The sequence below is a fragment of the Colias eurytheme genome, chromosome 28 (genome assembly GCF_061535395.1).
Source record: "Colias eurytheme isolate Ceu_HAF_F1 chromosome 28, ilColEury1 Martin Lab GWU primary, whole genome shotgun sequence".
Lineage (NCBI taxonomy): Eukaryota > Metazoa > Arthropoda > Insecta > Lepidoptera > Pieridae > Colias > Colias eurytheme.
Window position 1 is genome coordinate 3273141 of NC_143007.1, and position 22044 is coordinate 3295184.

The following is a 22044-nucleotide window of genomic DNA, read 5'->3' on the forward strand; positions in this document are numbered from 1 at the left end:
CATTTAGATTTCGTATGTCTGGAACTCATTCGTCTGGATTGTAAAACGTCGTACAAATAAAGAAATGGGCAAATGAAATTTGGAGTTGCGATTATATGGCAAACAAAACTTCGAAATTTTAAAATTCGGGGTTATGAAAAAATGTCCAAACGTTATCTGGATTATGATATTCGGAATATTAAAATTCGAGATTAAGATAGGTAACCTTTTATACTCTGTGTCAATAAAATTGTCTATGCCCGTTCCCGCCAAGAGAAAATTTAATTATAGTGACAGCTGACATAATTTTGTTTGACAATCTGTGGTTTAGAAAATTGAAAACGTATGATTTTTGTTATTTATTCATTTAATTGTACACATTAGAAACTTAGTGTCTAATTTTTCAGTGGATTTTATTTATTTATTTCTTCTTGTGTCATACTCAAAATATAATAAATATTCATAATGGTATGACAAACAGCTGGTTGCGATAAAATTTGCATAGTTATTGAACTGTAGCGATAATATCGTACTCATCACATTTCTCATTTATTGGAGAAGGTGTTTTATATATGTGTGACATTTATCGTTTCATTAGTCTTTGTTATAAGAATTTTTTAATGTTTTTATATTATCTGTGGTAATACCTACTATCCGATCTTTGAAAATGACCTCTAAACTTCTTATGCTAATATGCGTACCTAAACTCGAGCAGTTGTGGTTGGATTAATAATTTATATATAGCTTATTTTTTTCTTGTTATATGAATATGAAATATGTACCTAGAATATGATGTTATCAAGTGCGTAGGTATAGTATAAAGCAGATTTTTAGAATTAAATGAAAGAGAATGTATTTTTTATGGTTGTAATTTTTTATGGAATTCGATAGGTGATCACGGCTGTCCAATTGCAACTTCCGGGAACATTGCGATTATATATTTTGCCAGCCTTGATGATGCGTAGGCTCTTTTTTTGAAGAACCATTGACCCATATCGTATAAAGAAGGAATTATTAGATAACTAAGTAATTATTAGCTAATAATTACCAAGCAGCTGATCTTAGGTTAGTTCTCATGATCGTACACAAATAATAAAATTATTTAGAATTTAGCTTTTTACTAGGGACCTAATAATGATCCCTTTCCCCGCATTATCATCATGTTATCGTATCATGCACGAATAGGCAGAATAAGATTTTTTCAGTGTTTCTTTTTTATTGTAGGGTGATTACCCCTAAGCTTATTAATTTTATTGCTTTCTTGCCTTTTTTAATAGAGCAAGCAAAAACATGAATCACATGATGCGTTCGTGATGATGACATAGATATATTAGATATTATCTAACGCTCTTTTGTTAAAGGTGCTAATGCCATAATATGGTAAAAGCCAGATATTCACTAGGTACTTGTATGATTATTCAAAAACTACAATTGCTCTGTATTCAGAGTTACTAATAAACTTCCACATTTATTACACGCTATACCGTTCATACCTCTAGATAAATAACATAAGGTTATTCGATATTCCCATATTTTATTATTTATATAAAACCTCAAACTACAATAGAAACCCTACACCATCTGTGGTACATGTCACATTCGACCAATGAGAAGCAAGCGCGCCGCCGGCGGATCACGATTGGTATCCATATTTGAAAATTATTCATGCGTTCGATTTGTCATTGTTACAATGACCTTGGCGGTTAGACTTAAATATATTCAAATAAATGTTTAGCCAATACAAAGATGTTTTGACTTTTGGTACCTAAATACCTAAATTACCGCTTATTTATATCTCTGAGTTGTCTCTGGTTTTTCTTTTTAACAAGCGATCGAAAAATATTAATGAAATTAATAGACTAGAGTAGATAATTTTTGAAACAAAAAAAAATCGCAGTCGGATGAAACCCATTAGAAAAGGAGGGGAATATGATAAAAATGTAAGGAAAAATAAATTACGGTCGATCCGAGTTCGGGAAGCGGGAGGGGGGAGCTTTTAAGAGAAAAAAATGGTTTCTCCTAATTTCCGACAAAACTACAAGTCCTATAGAAAAAAGTTCAATGGCAAAGTTGTAGGTAATTAAAAGTTCTACAACTTTTGTAATCACAATTTTTTCACATAACCTCAAAATTTAGGTGAAAAATTCAAAAAACCAAGTTTTTGGTCTTTTATTTTTATCTACTTCAAAATTTATTTATTTTTTCGCCTTATTTTGAATTAATACCAAAAAAACAACCTAATTTTCAATCGAAAAGTCACCCGTCAAAATATCAGCTTTTTTCAAAAACTTGGGGTGCCTTTTATTCATTGAAATCTCTACTTTCATATGGTGTAAAAAAAAAATAAACACCACCATAGTAAACGTTCTCAGGAAATGCATACAAACAGTGTGAAAATTAGCTTTTACTAAATCGGGCACACTTCTCGAACTCTATATCTTCTCTTGTATCGGCTTTTCGGTAATATTTCAAAAGAAAAATAATTATCTGTTCTAAGTTTAATATTTTACAGCATAATATTCAAAAGCAAAATGATGTCGATACAAACATTTCAGGTAGTTCGAGAAGTGTGCCTGATTTAGTAAAAGCTAATTTTCACACTGTTTGTATGCATTTCCTGAGAACATTTACTATTGTGGTGTTTATTTTTTTTTACACCATATGAAAGTAGAGATTTCAATGAATAAAAGGCACCCCAAGTTTTTGAAAAAAGCTGATATTTTGATGGGTGACTTTTCGATTGAAAATTAGGTTGTTTTTTTGGTATTAATTCAAAATAAGGCGAAAAAATAAATATTTTCAATCAAATAAATTACAGTGTATTTGGGACATAATAAAGTAAGTTTCCACCAAATTTCGTAGAAAATAAATAAATTTTGAAGTAGATAAAAATAAAAGACCAAAAACTTGGTTTTTTGAATTTTTCACCTAAATTTTGAGGTTATGTGAAAAAATTGTGAATACAAAAGTTGTAGAACTTTTAATTACCTACAACTTTGCCATTGAACTTTTTTCTATAGGACTTGTAGTTTTGTCGGAAATTAGCTTAAAAGCTCCCCCCTCCCACTTCCCGAACTCGGATTGACCGTAATTTATTTTTCCTTTTATTTTCATCATATTCCCCTCCTTTTCTAATGGGTTTCATCCGACTGCGATTTTTTTTATCTTTTCATTATTTTTAAAGGCTTCTACCCCAGTCTATAAACTCAAACTCAAACTTTAGACAAGGAAGGTTCAGTAAGGACTAAACAATGACTTATCTAAGGTCAACCTTTATTTTATTTGCATGATTCATTACTACTTATAGAGACTATCAAATAGCTTAATAGCCTTTATCCAATTTCAATTATCACCTTCATCTACAATTAGGTAGCTAAAATGACCATTAAAATTACAACAAGCCACACACGCTTTTTACACGCTATTTTCAATACACGGCTTTTCACGTAAACCAAAAAGCATTTAAAATAAAATTTATTTCAGTTTATATCTGAACTATCAAACAATTTTCAGCGAAATTAAAGTAAAAAATTGGTAATATCTTATCAATTCGTGTAAAATATGTTACATAATAATATGTATATTGTGTTATGTGTAATGTATAATGTACATCGGTACCACAGTAACAGTAAGTAATATACTACGTAAGGTAACACAATGTTACTGGCTAAATTCGATCATTAGTAACTTAGAGTATTCCCTAATATGTGGTAGAGCTAGCTAAATATGATACTCTACCACTACATTACTTACCTTATAATTTTATAAAAATTTTTACGCTTACACATGCATAGGCAGTGCCCAGTAAATCAATCAATGCTAGCTAGTGATTACGCCCGACGTCGCCCGCGGCTCCTCATCGGCATCAATCACGATTTTATTTGGTTTTGCGGCGAGTTATTTCTTAGAAATCGTTTTATTGCGTGTGCCGAGTGTTTTGTTGTGTATCAGTACCTACTTAATGTATAGATATTAAGGTGTTTTTGTATCTGGATAAGTGTTGGATCGTATATATATGTAGGTACTATATCTATGTCATCTGGTTTCCATAAGACAAGCGAAAGCTTAGTATGGGATCAGATCGTGCCGTGTGTGAAAATTGTCCTGAAATATTTATTTAATTTTATATGTGAAATCCAAATAAGAATAGAAACGTCTATGACCTTAATGTGTCAAAAAGCGTCAAAGATCATTTGATAAAATTTACATTTTTCATACAATGATAGAAATCATTTTTGCATTTCAATAACGCTGTTTTGTCTGAACTTTATACCAAATTTAAATATAAACGCGAAACTCGTTTGAATTAACACAAAGTAGCGTTGGATGTATCATAATTTAGCGCTTCTTTTTTATGAGCTGAATTATTGAGAGCGTGCGCATAGGTAGGTACCTACATGGTACCTAGTACCTACACAGTGCACTTCGTTATAATGCGTATGAATTGAAAAATAAATTTGATTTTTTTTGATGGAAATTATAAGTAACCATTTTAATTAGAACAAATTTACCGCAAATCAGAATAGTCCAACAATAAATCTACAACGAACTTATAATAATTTGGTAAGTACGTACCTATTTCTTCCATAACGAAAACCAAAAATATTTGTCATACCAAGTGTTACCTAAAAAATTGCACATAATTATCTTCAGTGACATTTGCACAGCATATGCAAGTCGGTACACCGCAGGCTTTTGTTTTGTTCGACCGCTAATTATTATGTTTTTAATTGAACTCAAAAAACACGCACGCATCTGTTTTTTTTGCTATTGCCATACCTACTCGTTTTGAAAACTGAATATAGACGTCAGTTGGTTTAATAAATATAGTTAAGTATCAGGTATCTGTATTCACTAGGCTAGACATTATTCTTGTACCAATAATTGCAAAGATTGCGAATTTTTGAACTGAAATATGTATATATCTATATTACAACTACTTACCTGCTCTGGTCCTTATACCTAGTATAAGGCTAGTTAGGCATCATCAGGCAGTTTTTACTAAAAAGTAAAAACTAAAAAATAATGTAAGATAATATACTTTTTATTCTTGATTAAGTAATATCCTAAAGATTGTAGCAGTGCAAAGATAAATTTAATTTAAAATAAAAACACATTGATCTTATGACAAGTCTCCGAACACCGCATGAACATCTGCTCTACCTGATTTTCGAATTTAATAATTAATATAGATTATAGATAATTAAAACCTATAAGGATAGCTTTTTACTTATTATATTAGGAAAAACGATTCATATATCACCACTAGGTACGATAGGCACATTTTTTTGTAACGGTCATTTCTTTAAAAATATATAGGTAATAGTTAACTCTAAGTAGGTAGTTATACGAATAATAGATTGAATTGAAAATATACGTTGGGTAGATACACCCATACCGTATTACATATTACGTATAATCAAGTCAATACATACCTATTACATGCCTTAATAAATAATTGTAAATTAAAAAATCGAACTACAAAATGTCGATTTAAAATCACAATATGGCGGCGGGCAATTTATTAATTTATTATTCAAACCCCAGCTCATTTCGCGGCTAGTACACGACAAATTTCACAATTATGTTACAGTAAGTAATCTATCTTGTTAGTGTATTATGCAAGGCATGTATAAGTGTCGTTATGTTTTATAATTATGAGGTAATGTAACTGCATGAGGGTTTAGCTACATGGAGTTTAGGTGCTGACATATTGTTTATACTGCGAATAATAATTAGGTTATTCTGCGCAATCAGGTGGCTTTTGTTAACTACTGAATGTTATGAAAAATGATCTTATTAAGTACTAGTGGTCCGCCCCGGCTTCGCCCGTGGTACATATTTCGTAAAAAAAGGTAGCCTATGTCCTTTCTCGGGTATCAAAATATCTCCATACCAAATTTCATGCAAATTGGTTCAGTAGTTTAGGCGTGATTGAGTAACAGACAGACAGACAGAGTTACTTTCGCATTTAACACATCTCAAGAAGCTTTAATAAAATCCTATGAAATAAGTAACTCTGCTTCGCAATCCTTCTTCCTCCCCCCAACCGACGAAACAGAAGTACGTAAAGTTATAATCAGTATGAACAATGATAGCTCTCCTGGTATAGATAATCTCACAGTCCAAACGATAAAAGCCATTCTTCCTGAAATCATCAATCCTCTTACATACATATACAATTTAAGCTTAGAATCGGGAGTGTTTCCAAACTGCTGGAAAACAGCAGTTGTAATACCAATTTATAAAAGTGGAATAAAAAATCACCCGGAAAACTACAGACCTATAGCCTTATTAAGTATTCTCGGAAAAGGTCTGGAAAAAATCGTGAACTACAGACTGACTTCATACCTAGATAAATTTCAACTCATTTCAGACAACCAATTTGGATTCAGAAAAAATAAATCTACTGAACATGCAATTTCTTTGCTTTCCAACACCATATCTTCACACTTAGAAAACGGAAACTGTTGCATTGGCGTCTTCTTAGACCTAGCTAAAGCATTCGACACAATATCTCTCGGATTACTTGTAAAGAAACTAGAGTCAATTGGTATTAGAGACACCTCATTAAATTGGTTCAGGAGCTATTTAACTGACCGGAGGCAATGTATTAAAATTGACAAAAAGCTTAGCTCCGAACTATTAATAGAATTCGGCGTTCCTCAGGGAAGCGTTCTCGGTCCAACCCTTTTTATTATTTACATCAATGACATACTAAAACTGTCAATAAAAAACTCCCACTTAATAGCTTACGCTGACGACACTGCCATTATCTTTCATGGTACAGATTGGGAAAACACACACAAGATCGCAGAATCTGGATTATTAACTATTGTAGAAGCTCTCAATAAAAACCTACTCACTTTAAATCTCCAAAAAACTAAATACTTGTCCTTTAAAAAATCTGCACACACCAAACTTTCGCCAAATCAGTCTATCAAAATTCATTCTTGCACTAGCGACAAAATCATCTATCCAACATGCAATTGTAATCATATTGAGGCCACTACCTCTATCAAGTATTTAGGAGTGACTTTAGACAGTAATTTAAACTATAAACAACATATAGCAGAGGTATCATTAAAAACTAGAAAACTCATCTTCATAATGAAGAAACTTCGTAACTGTACCCCTCTTAATATTTTAAGACAAGTATACACATCTCTGTGTCAATCTGTATTAAACTACAGCATCTCGGTCTGGGGATGTGCCGCCAAATCTCACATTCTGCAGTTGGAGAGAGCGCAACGTGCACTGATCAAAGTGACGTTAAAAAAACCTTATAGATTCCCTACTAACGAACTATATCGGGAGTTTAAGGTACTACGTGTTCGTCAATTATACATATTATCAGCAGTCTGCCTAACCCATAAATCTGTAGCTTCGCGCCCCGATTACAAAGAACTAACAAGAAAAAGAACTTTCCGAATCCCACTCCCTGCATACAATTCAAAAATAGCCAGACGAAGCCCATCATATTCACTCATTCACACCTACAACAATGTCTGTAAGGCAAAATCACTGAAGAATTACACCACACATAAATGTAAGAAAATAATTAAAACCTGGCTCCATGAACTGACGTACAGCGACACCGAAGATCTGGTCTAAAATGTACAATTAACTTATTGATCTCACTCACGTATCCGCCCAGAATCACAAATACTTTCTCACACAAACTTACTCACCCGCTTACATAACACTCACGTATCCGCACAGAATCACATCACTCACTCACGTATCCGCACAGAATCACAAACACTCTCACACCCAAACTTACTCACTCGCATACATAATACATTTACACACACACACAAATACACACACACACATAGTAATCCACTTAGACACATATCGCTAAATTTACTTATCTTTTATATTTTAAATTTTATTATAGTTAAGGTATAACTCGACATATCTAGAAACCTGTACTCCGTTTTGATACCCAAGATACAGGCAACAGCCTAGTTTGGGTCTCCTGTAATGATGAAATGTTTAAATTTTTTTGGTAAATAAAGATTTTATTTATTTTATTATTATTATAATATTAGTATGGATAAAAATTTCTAGCGCTTCACCCGCGTAGTCAAAGGGAACTTCACGCTTCCCGTTCCCGTGGGAATTACGAGAAAAAACTATCCTATGTGTTAATCCAAGTTTTCCTCAAAGTATGTGCCAAATTTCATGAAAATCGGTTAAGTAGTTTTGCGTGTAACAAACAAACAGTCACAAACATTTGCATTTATAATATTAGTAGGATTTGGTAAATTACTGATTTAATGATCCTGAAGTAGGTAATATGTAATAGCAGTGACTAAAATCTCCTCCTAATATTATACATAATTGCGACAAGTGTTGAATGTAGGTAAAGTACGATTAAATTTAGTTTTTCTTACGCAAAGTAAGTAGGTAAGCAAATATAATATGATGGAATAATAGAGATTCAAATTTATTTTTGTTCGAAGTAGGTACCTACGCGTTCGAAGGTATAAATATATACTTGAAAAGTGAAGGAACAACCCTTAGAAACACAACCAATACATTGGTAAGGAATTACGAACGCCCTCATAATTGTATGCTATTTAAGTAACAATTGCCTGTCAGTAGATATGCATAGGAACTTATGTTAATTCACACGATTTGTTCGTATGAAGGGGAAAATTGTAGAGATATGTAAGAATCTTTTTAATTTTAGGGTAGGTTATATAGGTCTATAATAATTATAGGTAGGGTAGGTATATCTCTTATATATAAAATTCTCCTGTCACAATGTTAGTCTGCATACTCCTCCGAAACGGGTGGACCGATTCTCATGAAATTTTCTGTGCATATCGGGTAAGTCTGAGAATCGGCCAACATCTATTTTTCATATGTACCACGGGCGAAGCCGGGGCGGGCCGCTAGTAGGTCTATATTATAGAGTATAGACAAATGAATAGAATTATTCACAAAGCTCTTTGTGTGATAATTATTTTAGAACAATTATATTATTGTAGTTAGTTATTTTATGCTTCGTGAAATATATAAGACATGCTTTATTTACCTACTAGCTGCGCCCCGCGGTTTCACCCGCATTGCTCCGCTCCTGTTGGTCTTAGTGTGCCTATAGCCTTCCTCGATAAATGGGCTATCTAACACCGAAATAAATTTTCAAATCGGACCAGTAGTTCCGAGTTTAGCGTGTTCAAACAAACAAACAAACTCTTCAGCTTTATAATATTAGTATAAATAAGTAGGTAGTATTAAGCTTTAAAAATACTTACTTTTTTTCCAGAACTCGTCGGCGGGTGAAACCAGCTAGTGAAGAAACGAGTACTAATACATAGATGGGGCAACGTCATCATATAAAAAAAAACTACATATTATGTAATCTAGAATTTATTTATTTATTTATTACACTTTATTGTAATACAATCACTTAAAAATAGGAAACAATAAAAAGAAAATATGGTACAAGAAAGATGTAGTACAATCGGCGGTCTTATCACTAAGCAGTGATCTCTGCCAGGCAACCAAGCGGTAAAAAAGCGAAATATTTAGTACTTAAATAAAATTTTGGAAATAAAATTAGAATTTAAATATAAACATGAAAATAAAAAAAAGTATGATAGAATTATGTGTAACAAAAAGAAAATCGTTCAATAAGTATTAGCAACTGAAATACATTTTGAATCACATGGAAATTGCTACATTCTATTTCTAATTTCTATGCATAGAAATATATACCTACCTGTTTTTCTTACAAATTGACCTGTGAATATTAATTTTAATCTATACTAATATTATAAAGCTGAAGAGTTTGTCTGTTTGTTTGAACGCGCTAATCTCAAGAACTACTGGTCCGATTTGAAAAATTCTTTCGGTTTTAGATAGCCCATTTATCGAGGAAGGCTATAGGCTATACAGGGTGTAATCGTTAAGTGTGCACAGGCGATTTTTCCGTAAGTATTACAGATAACAAAAAACTTTAAACTGATATCGAAAGTACTTAACCTAATGAGTAAAATGGCGGTAATAAATTTTTAAAAATAAATCGAGAAATATCAAAAAAATTATCTTTAAACCCTCCCATACATTAAGTATGAAATATGAATATCCCATATACATTGGTTTTCTGCTTTAATTTCTTCGCAAATTTGAAGTGGCATTTTCCACGCTTTTTCCGGACATTTTCACGCATTTTCCGGATATTTTCCGGACATTTTCACGCATTTTCCGGATATTTTCCAGGCATTTTCCACGGTTTTTCCGGAATTTTCCACGCATTTTCCGGATATTTTCCGGACATTTTCACGCATTTTCCGGATATTTTCCGGACATTTTCACGCATTTTCCGGAATTTTCCACGCATGCCTGGAAAATATCCGGAAAATGCGTGAAAATGTCCGGAAAATGTCTGGGAAATGCGTGGAAAATCCCCGGAAAATGCCTAGGAAATGCTCGGAAAATCACCGGAAAATATCCGGAAAATGCGTGAAAATGTCCGGAAAATGCCTGGAAAATAACCGGAAAATACCTGGAAAATATCCGGAAAATGCGTGGAAAATTCCGGAAAAACCGTGGAAAATGCCTGGAAAATATCCGGAAAATGCGTGAAAATGTCCGGAAAATATCCGGAAAATGCGTGAAAATGTCCGGAAAATTCCTGGAAAATAACCGGAAAATGTCTGGGAAATATCCGGAAAATGCGTGGAAAATTCCGGAAAAACCGTGGAAAATCCCTGGAAAATTCCGGAAAAACCGTGGAAAATGCCTGGAAAATATCCGGAAAATGCGTGAAAATGTCCGGAAAATGTCTGGGAAATGCGTGGAAAATCCCCGGAAAATGCCTGGGAAATGCTCGGAAAATCACCGGAAAATATCCGGAAAATGCGTGAAAATGTCCGGAAAAAGCGTGGAAAATGCCACTTCAAATTTGCGAAGAAATTAAAGCAGAAAACCAAAAAAGAAAAAGAAAGCTAAAATCTTTCATATTAAAATTTAATAATTTAAATATGTTACATATGGGATATTCATATTTCATACTTAATGTATGGGAGGGTTTAAAGATAATTTTTTTGATATTTCTTGATTAATTTTTAAAAATTTATTATGGCCATTTTACTCATTAGGTTAAGTACTTTCGATATCAGTTTAAAGTTTTTTGTTATCTGTAATACTTACGGAAAAATCGTCTGTGCACACTTAACGATTACACCCTGTATATCATCACGCTAAGACCAACAGGAGCGGAGTCACGCGGGTGAAACCGCGGAGCACAGCTATACATCTGTTAAAGTCTAACTATAGTCAAAATTTCAAAATAAAACAAGAAATCAGTTTCAAAAGTATATTTCTTTATAAACACTAGTGTATAAGTTGTATATCTTGTAAAACAGTCGCAAAATACATTAATATAATATGTAAAAGTTTATAAGCTTAACCTAGTTACATAAACATTGTGACTAATAAATGCAATAACTAAAAATAATTGTTGTTTTTTTTTCATGATACAATCCTTGTTATCCTGTGTACATTAAAAAAAATTGTCTATGGCCTCAACGGGCAACACAAAATAAAGAAACCTGTGTTGCCAGTTGTGTTAAAAATATGACACTGACATAATAATTGAAGTGCAACTTCTTTTTGCGCGTCATGACAATATCGTCATGTCATGGAGTAAGGCGACGATTTTAGTATCTTTCAAGAAGCTTATATCTAATACACTGGAGATTTCAGTATGAACATTAACTTGTAACAAGAAAATATGACATGGAATGACGCCTGCATGTTTTTTTATCCCTTTCACACCAACTTGCCAAGTTAGGTGTGAAAGGGATAAAAAAAACATACAGGCGTCTTTCAAGGTCATATTTTCTTGTTACAACTTAATGTTCATACTGAAATCTCCAGTGTATTAGATATAAGCTTCTTGGTATCTTTGAATCTTGCCAAAGAAGTTTCACTTCTGACACCTGTGCTCTGCACACGCTCTTTTTTACCATCAACATTTATAACACATATAGCAGAAGATATATTGTTTAGTATGTAATATTGATATTTATTGAAACTACAAAAATTTTAATCCGAGCTTTAGAAGAATTTGTCAATGTATTAATGGCAAAAAAAACATATTTCATGTTTAAATAAAACAAAAGTTACAGGTAACACTATTCGATTAGTAATTTTCTTAATTTCTAACAAAGCATTACTATTTTGTATCTGTATCTTACTTTCACAGACTATAAATGCAAACTTATAATTTTACATTTTTGCAACACCATAGAATCATAAGGCCACACAATAAATTTCAACACATTCTTAAAACTATATTCGATAATTTTAACACCGAATTTTATCAACCAAAAAATAATACTGCCAAATTAAAAATACACACTTTTTTAAATTTCTACGTATAGGAAAGCACAGACCATATAAATATCTAAATGTCATTTATTATGTCAAAATCACTCGTAAAGTTAGTCCAATATAAAATTAAATCAAACGATTTCATTTTTCGTATCTATCCTTCATAATTAATATAAAAATAGCTGTAGAAAATTGAAAAATACAATCTGCCGATAAATTTCAATGAAAAATATAGTATCTTTTTCCACTAAGTTATAAAAATAAACTAACTTACTGTGTTATCCAACTCAAAAATATCATATTATGTATAAATAATACATTTTTCATCTTAATAAAATATATAAAGATATTTAAAGGAACCTTCCTTTTTGTTTATGGTAAAGGCACCTTCTCAAATGTATTTAATAATAAATAATAAACTATAATAAATGGCACACATTATAAAAGAGTTAGGGCGAGGCCACAACACTGCGTTGCGGCGTCGCGTCGTAAAAATCTACGACGCGGTGCGCTTATAATTCGTGTGAATATACTACATTTTTAAGTCTGCGGCGTCGTAGATTTTTACGACGCGACGCCGCAACGCAGTGTTGTGGCCTCGCCCTTAATCTTCCTATATTTATTGTGTTTGATTTTACGCGAGTATTATACAGGGTGCCTTGTATTTCCCGAAAAATTTGTCAAATTTAAAAAATAGTTAAAATCTACATATACATATAAAAATGAAACCCATTTCGCGTTGTCACGGCATCACGTGTGAACGGCTGAACCAATTTCGATAATTCTTTTTTTATTATATATATTCCTTGAAGTACGATGATGATACGGGATGGTTCTTATGTAGAGAAAACGTAAATATGTACCACGGGCGAAGCCGGGGCGGACCACTAGTGTTAAATAATTCTGAATCTAATAAGTTTTGGCTAGGTAATGCATACGTTTTTTACTCCAAATGAGCTATACTTTCACCCCTTACAACTGTTACACCTATAACCACGTATAATATTAAGTCACCCTGTATAATATTAAGTTACTTTTTACGGAGTTTAAACTAATAAAAAATGAGTAATCCCGTTTTTTATCAAATAGGTTTAAAATTCCACGTCAAGATAGGTAATACAATGAGTAAATCACGTTTAAAATCCGTAAAAAACTTCGTATATATAATGAAAATTGTATTTATTTATTATTTAAATACATATAAGGCGGATTATCACTGTAACTGTAAGTAAATACATAATATTTCAATAATTTTTACATTTCTTTTTTGTTTCTATCGGGAATCAAAAGACTGAGACAATAAACCTACTTACTTCAATAAAATCTTATATACTTAAAAATGTTGTGTGGTTTTATGAAACCACGGTAAAAGTGAAACTGTTCGAACGGTTCCGAACACTGCTTTGTGTAGCGCATGTCGCGTGCCGAGTAGGTATACCTACTCGGCAGCCGCGATACACGCGACATGCGTAACACAGACCAAAAAGTTTGAGACGATGTAATAAAAGTTTCACTTTAATAATTATATATAGAGAAAATATTATATAAATTAGTATCTTATATTTAAAGTTCACTGACATAAAACATGAGTATTATCATATATCTTAAATATTTAGTACAAAACTATTATATTTGTAAATGCACAAAAATATTAAAAATGGAAGCCTATTTCAGTCTATTTCATTATTTAATAATTCTGTATCTATTCATAAACACTGTAACTGTATAATATGTTATTGTGATGAAAAAAATTGTAATATACAGGGTGTCCCACTGTTGGTATACTAAGCTCAAAGGAGGTTATAGTCTTGCATACGCTGAGTACGTAAAAAATACTAATACAATTCCAGACGCTTTTTTTTTTCAAATAGATGAATTCTTAAAACTCTATGTGTACACCCATAACAAGCAATCCGTCCAACTTTGCCACCCGCGCGTGAGCTATCGTTTAAGATTATGTTTTCATAGACAAAATGCTTACAGTAGCGAAGCGGTATATGCCGGCTGAGCGAAGCTAGAGAAGATAACATGGATTTTAAGGAAAAAATTAGCAAAAAATTTATGACGTAATTTTGTTGTTTAAGTATTTTTTACGTGATCAGTGTATGCAAAACTACAAGTCCCTTCGCGCTTAGTATACCCATAGTGGGACATCCTGTATATGTACTGTCTATAAGTTTGATACAAACTAGTTTTATTTAATTTCAATAATTTCCCCTCTTACAGTTTATAAATACACAAATATAATGCATTATACAGGAAAAACTAAAAGAAAATTAAGGGGAATCAGAATAATTTCCTCCAATCTGTGTGATTTGAGGATTAAAATTCTCAACTCATTTTCAACGAGATTCTACATATAATTCATTTTCAGACTTAAAATCTCGAAATGCAGGCCATATTTTATATTTAATCTCATGGACACTTAAAAAATAGTAAACACTAATCAGATCCAAGTAATTAAAATTGTAAAAAAATCAGTCCACAAAAAATTATACCAATCGATACCAAATCATCACTACATAGTTTAAAACAAAGTCGCTTTCCTCCATCTATGTATAAAATTACGTTACAGATTTTGATAGGGTTATTTTTAAAGACAGGAGGATGGTTTTAATATAACTAGCAGTCCGCACGCGGCTCCACCCGCTTTGTCTAAAACTGAATAAATTGTATACTAAAACCTTCCTCTTAAATCACTCTATTTAAAAATTCCGCATCAAAACCGTTGCATAGTTTTAAAGATTACAGCATACATACGGACAGAGAAAGCGACTTTGTTTTATAGTATGTAGTGATTTGTTAAGTTTTACACAGTCTGAAAGCTTATTTTCTTCATTCCTATTTTTTATTTATGTTTCATATAAAAAGCCCCTTTTGTATCAAAAACACAGCATTTTAAACAAAAAACATACCACTTATTTTCAATTTTCTTACATCTACGCAAGGCATATAAGTTGTTTCCCTTCGTCCATTTGGAATTGTACCTTATCAGAGTTGGCTGCTTTATCCGCTGTTTTTGAGAGAGCACTCGCCAAGAATACGAGGGCCACACCCATTGATGTGACGTAAAGGGCCCAACCTGAAAAACAAGAAATTTTATTTTCAATTTCAAAAATATCTTTTAATTGAGTAATTAATGATTTCCACATCAGAATATACAACTAAGTCCTCATAACCTCAAAAACGATTGCTTTAATGTTCATTCCGTTTTCATAATAATATGATACAGGTGCAAAGATTTCTACAATTAAAAATCAAAATTGAGAAAAAAGAGAGAATATGTGTGCTGAGACATTTGTTTTATCATCACTACAGGTCTATTTTAGGTCTGGCAATTAAGAAAGGTCTGAAGAGTGTTCTTTAGACCTTTCTTACTTGCCAGACCTGTTTCTAAAACCTGTTTTCGCTATAGAATGTTAATTAAATAAACATAAAGTCTGGTAAATTACTCCGACAAAGCATAGGAGCATATTTTGTTTGGGTACATTTCAAGTATGGCAACATTTGACCATTTTCTATAGATAAAATCTTTGTTTCAATTCTAGTCTGTTGTCAAGCTGTACATTTATAACTATGTACTCAATGATTAGTTCAAAAAACGTAATAATATGGTTGTAAGTAATAGTGTTCGATATCAATTAGGATAGAAATATTTGATTAGAATATTTTCAAAGAATTAGTCAATCAATTAAATGTTTACTCACTCATTAAATTCTTGTCTCATAATTTAATTTGAGCTGTGTATAAACAATTTTAGACAATTTGCAATCATCAAAATACATATTATATTATTAAATTTACAACATTGAGGTATTATTATAGAGAGGACATAACACACACGACGATACACTTTGTATTTTTCATACATGCCTCTTATTACTTATAAATTAAAACCAATCAATGTAACAAATAAATATTGTTTATCTTATTAAAAAAAATATGAATAAAATTATCAATTAAAACCAATCAATGTAACAAAAAAAATGGTTTGAGACGATTGACTCTAACTCGTGTTACAAATAGTTTAGTAGCGATGCCCTCTCTAGTACTTAGTACAGGGTAACTCAATGATTTACAACTGCTTTGGAAAGCATTCTAGAGAGAAGTTCTATACTGTAATGAATAGAACTTGCTTAAACTATAATATTTTATTTTAAACACGGTTTTATTAGCTTCACCTGACTCAATTTTGACCCATTTGAACAAACAGACTCAATTTAAATATTGTTCAATTATCAAGGATCAGTGACAATATAATAATTTATTGTTACAATAGAATTTTTTAAACTATATTTATTTAACGGAATGGCGAAAGACGCGGCTTCTAATCCCGTTTTTCCTATTATTTTAAACTATATTTATTTAAGTCACTTACCAATTGAACAATCCCCAGGTATATATGGTTCAGAATATTCTCCGCACAGTCGCTTCACACGAGGAGCACCCCAGCCCCACGGATAGAGTAGCAGCCCTAGGACTCCAAATAGACCTGGAATTGTTTTAAATAGTGATAAAATCAGAAATATTATAATGTTGTTTTTGACCTATATCTATACTTCTATACTAATATTATAAAGAGGAAAGGTTTGTATGTATGTATGTATGTATGGCTTTCACTTTTCACGCATAAACTACTGGACCGATTTTGATGAAATTTGGCACAGATAATCTTTCGACCCTGAGAAAGAACATAGGCTACCTTATATTGCGAAATATGTACTAGGGTTGTTGAGGATTCCTCTTCCTCTTCCTCATAATGCGGAAGTTCCGCAATATTTTGGGTTCCTCTACCGTTACCGCATCCTCAAAAATGAAAATAAAAAAATCCTCTTCCGCTATCGCTTCCTCAAAATTTAGAGGAAATTTATGAGGATGCTGATCCGATCGGGCGGCGAATTTACAAATGTATTTGAGTTACGAGTCGGACTCTACTAACGAACAAGAGTAGAGTCTTGCCGCCATATTTATATCTGCGCCTAACACTTATCTCTAAACATAATAATATAACATTTTCTCTCATACTCAGAAGAAACATTTTTTACCAAATAATGTTTGTCAAAAGTCATTTTGAATTAAAAAACAAACAAGTTGTTTAAGCTTACCTACATAATAATAATATCTACCAGTTAGTTTCTTTTTGTGGAAATCGCCTAATGTCGCTTCTGGCACTTATATAGATTAGGTTTTTTCTGTGGGTTTTTTCAAATAATATGCATAAACAAAAGCTCATCTGAGTCCGGCTCGTGACTCAAATAGTACCTACTTACAGGCTTTGTAAATTTGCAATCGGGCGAGCTAACCTCCCCTAACCTTAAACATCAATATGTAGAAACAGGAGAATGGCTTTTGTTTTAATTTTTAATTTTAAAAGTTTTTGTTTTTTAATTTTGATTATAATTTCCTATCATCCTCATCCTCATCCGCTTCCTCTTCCGCTTCCTCATCCGCATCCTCTTCCTCAAAAAAATATCCTCTTCCTCATCCGCATCCTCTAAATTTGTGTGTGAAAATTCCTCTTCCTCCTCCTCTTCCTCATAATCACTTCCTCAACAACCCAAATATGTACCACGGGCGAAGCCGGGGCGGACCGCTAGTGTATGAATAATGTTTTTAACTTTGAACACAAACAATACATAATTATATCTACAACCAACAAACAAATTGTTTTTCTTCAAATGCTCTATTGCTGGATTTCATAAAGTAAATCAAATAAAACTGTTTATTTACAAGCTAGGTTATTCATGAAATGGCTGATTTAATCAGTTATCTGTGACATATACATAATATATGCGGGAATAGGATTAATTATCTAAATTAAGATTAGTAATATAGGATAAATATTTCATAACTAGTTTATTTTTAGTCTGTATTAAGAATCTATGAATTTGTTCTGTAGATCTTTGTTCATCTATGGTAGATTACTGTGTGGTTTTGTTGTAAAACTAATGGACGATTGTATTTTTTCACCAGTATATGGATAATAAACAAAATTGGGCTAATTTGATGTTTTTATTTACACCATCCCCACATATATATAACAAGATTCTTGTAATCTATTACCTCTAAACATACTTAACTAAATTAAATGTTTGGATTGAATAATTTCCAACTTTATACCGGGTGTAATTGTTAAGTGTGCACAGGCAATTATTCCGTAAATATAATGGCAGTATTTAATGTACAATTTTTAGATATTTTTCGTTATATTTTAAAGAGTTTTTATTGTCATTTTACTCATTAGGTCAGGTACTTTCGATATTAGTTTAAATCTTTTTGATATCCGTAATAGTTACGGAACTTTTCAATTAACAATTACTCCCTGTATACTGTTTCACAAATTTCAACAAGTCACTATCCAAAAAGTTACATTATCATCTTTGTGTTTACAATATTACAGTAACAAATACACATCTATATCTTATATATAAAATTCTCGTGTCACAATGTTAGTCTGCATACTCCTCCGAAACGGGTGGACCGATTCTCATGAAATTTTCTGTGCATATCGGGTAAGTCTGAGAATCGGCCAACATCTATTTTTCATATGTACCACGGGCGAAGCCGGGGCGGACCGCTAGTATATGTATAAAAATGAAACCCGTTTTCCGTTGTTACGGCATCACGCGTGAAGGGGTGGACCGATTTAAATAATTCTTTTTTTATTATATTACTTGAAGTACGATGATGGTTCTTACGTAGATAAAACGTAAATTGTACCACGGGCGAAGCCGGGGCGGACCGCTAGTATTATAATAAATTACCTCCAAGAGCCTGTGTAGCCCCTGCCAGTGATATAACGCTCTTCTTAAACACAGATTGGACGCAACATGCAAGCACACCAGCTATCACTGTGGAAAATTGTGTGGCGGAACCTGCAAAACATTTGGAGACACTAGGCTAAACATAAATATATTCTAAGTACACAATATTATAATGAGGAAAGATTTGATAGTGTGTCTGTTTGTATTGAATAGGCTCCAAAACTACTGGGCCAATTAAAAAAAAATTTTATCAGCAACAAGCTTCTAGCTATGATAACTTTAGAATACCTGTGTGGCATAGGCTTTATTTGATCAGTTCTGTGTAACATGTTTGAGATAATACATATAGGTATAAAATATTGTTTCTTTCTTTTATATCATTTATCACAAAATAACTAATACATTTGTAATAAACTTAAAAACTAGTATCTTCTGAAGATAATTTAAGCTTTTCAATAAATATAACTAGGTACTTCAAGAAAACTTACATAGAGATAAGAAAAACATAGCTGCCTTCCACGGTGTTGGATATACATTGGAATCTGTTGCCAGACCATAAAATGAGAACGGCGCACAATTGTTTGGGTCATGTGCCATACGAATACATCTGAAAAAAAAGATATCAATTTAAAAATAGAACTTTTATTTATAGTGCATTTAAATCACATAGTCACGAATATCTTTTATTGAAGTCCCAGGATGAAAGTTATACATTAATAATAATCTTATTATCATGAATTGATTTAATAAGGATGTAGGACGGGAAGTAGTTTCAAATAGGGCACTACACTACGTAATAAAATAGCATAAAATGCACTTACCGATTGTATATCCCTACACTAGGAACATAGAAGCTTGTTATGTTGTTTTCATTCACCACAATAGGCTGACCCATTAACCACTTGGGCGTCATAATACCGGTTAAAATTAGCATAAATGCAACCAAACTTAAAAGTAGCCATGCTAAGCTGCGGCCGGTTATAATCACATAACACATTGTTTATTTATTATTATTATACTTAGATTTGGGACAGCCACTCTAATATTAATATATGCATTAGCTATAAGTGAATTTTTTTATATATTATCTGGTTGCACTTGCAATGCACGGATTAGTTTCAAAACATCAGCTGTCAAATCTGTCATAATAAGAGCGTTTTCACATTATCCGATCCGATATCGGATATCGGAAGCCGATAGCCGATATCCGATATCGGAGGGGAGTAAAATGTATGAAATATGTGCCTGTCTTTCACATTGTCCGGTCCGATATCGGATATCGGAGCCGACACCGATATTCCTAGTGGCCATCGGACGATAATGTTCAGTGTTGCCAACTCAATTTTCGAAAAGGCAGTATACCAACAGCAAAAAAGCACTAGTTTGTGTATTTTCAGTCTTATAGGGCGCTCAATCTTTAAAAAAATTCTTTGCTTTTAACCTAAAACCCTTTCTATTAAAAGAAACCTTTTTTTTATCAAGAAAACACACATTTAAGTATTTATAGGCATTTAAAATACGATTTATACGGCAGGTATTTTTATTTGCCGTATTAAAATATACGACAATTGGCTGAACTGAAGTAAACAAAAATATATTGCATTGAGCATTCTTAAATTCAAATATCTATCTTTGAAAACATTAGTGTCTATCATCTTTATTTTATCTCATTCTGCCTCGCTCCTCCTCCTACTCGGATGTTGGTTGTGCTGTTTATTGTATTGTTGTCATTGAGTGCTTTGTTTTTAACCGACTTCAAAAAAAGGAGGAGATTTCACACCGACTTTATTTTTATTTTGAATGTACAACAAAGAATACAAAGTTTGAAAACTCTTAATTCTAAAATAATTGTTTATGACAATAAAATAATTTATGTATCTTTACTTACAGGAAATTACAAAAATCATATTACAAATATATTTGAACGAGTGACAATATTATTTTAGGATATTACAGTGTAATAAGAAAAAGAAAAGAAAATGTGAACAAAGATTGTATCACTTAATAAATTTATCATAGGTACTACATGAACTTTTATAAATGTATGTAGTGAAAAAATGACTAAATGACTAGTACGTCTTGCTAAAAATACATTTAACCCCTTATTGCATGAATTATTAAGGAGATGAAATAAAAATTATTTTTTTGCAAAAACGTGTTTATTAGACCTTACAATATGAGATCAAATTGAGAAAAAAAATTATTTACTTATATTATAGAAAATATGAAACGGCGCCATATATGGACTCGTATGCAGTGTTTGTTGTATTTTTTCTGTCATATATGGCTTCGTATGCAATTAGAAAAAAGTAACTAATTAATAAAATAAAAATATATTCCGGACTAATTTCACACACACGGTTGCTAAGCCCCAAACTAAACTTAGGCTTGTATCCTGAATGCTAAGTCAACTGATATACTACATATATTTTACATAAATCCTATCCTACTAATATTATAAATGCGAAAGTTTGTGAGGATGGATGTATGTGAATGTGTTTGTTTGTTACTCTTTCACGCAAATACTACTGAACCGACTTCAATGAAATTTAGCACACATAATTTAGAGGGTAACTTGGCCTAACACATAGGATAGGTTTTATCCCGGAAATCCCACGGGAACGGGAACTATGCGGGGTTTTCTTTGAAAAAGCGGGCGAGGCTGAGGGCGAAATGTTAACGTACTTTATATGGATACCTACCTAAATAACACCCAGAATCACAGCCAACTTATACTTCGTGAAATTGCTTAAAACAATTACGTTTGTGATTATAACATAAAAACACGTTATATTTTTCACATAACGTGAAGGAACGAAATTGGAACAATATAGGCATATCTGATGGGTGTTCTTCTTCCAAATTGGGTAATGACTAATCCCATCAGATCGTACAGAATCAAAGTGAAAATCTAGATGTCTTGCAGGAGTTTTTCGTAGCTTTTTTGCGG

General features: G+C 32.2%; 1 protein-coding gene across 1 annotated transcript; it reads right to left on the bottom strand.

Moving 5' to 3' along the window:
* Nucleotides 1-15119: 15119 nt before the first annotated feature.
* Nucleotides 15120-20206, bottom strand: LOC149896533 (LHFPL tetraspan subfamily member 2a protein). The gene is made up of 5 exons (XM_090117617.1): nucleotides 19916-20206; nucleotides 19583-19701; nucleotides 19095-19205; nucleotides 16709-16822; nucleotides 15120-15412 (listed from the first exon to the last, which is right to left on the bottom strand). Exons 1-5 carry the CDS (start codon nucleotides 20089-20091, stop codon nucleotides 15270-15272), a joined length of 663 nt encoding a protein of 220 aa, XP_089973743.1. The 5' UTR covers nucleotides 20092-20206; the 3' UTR covers nucleotides 15120-15269.
* Between the last annotated feature and the right edge of the window lie 1838 nt (nucleotides 20207-22044).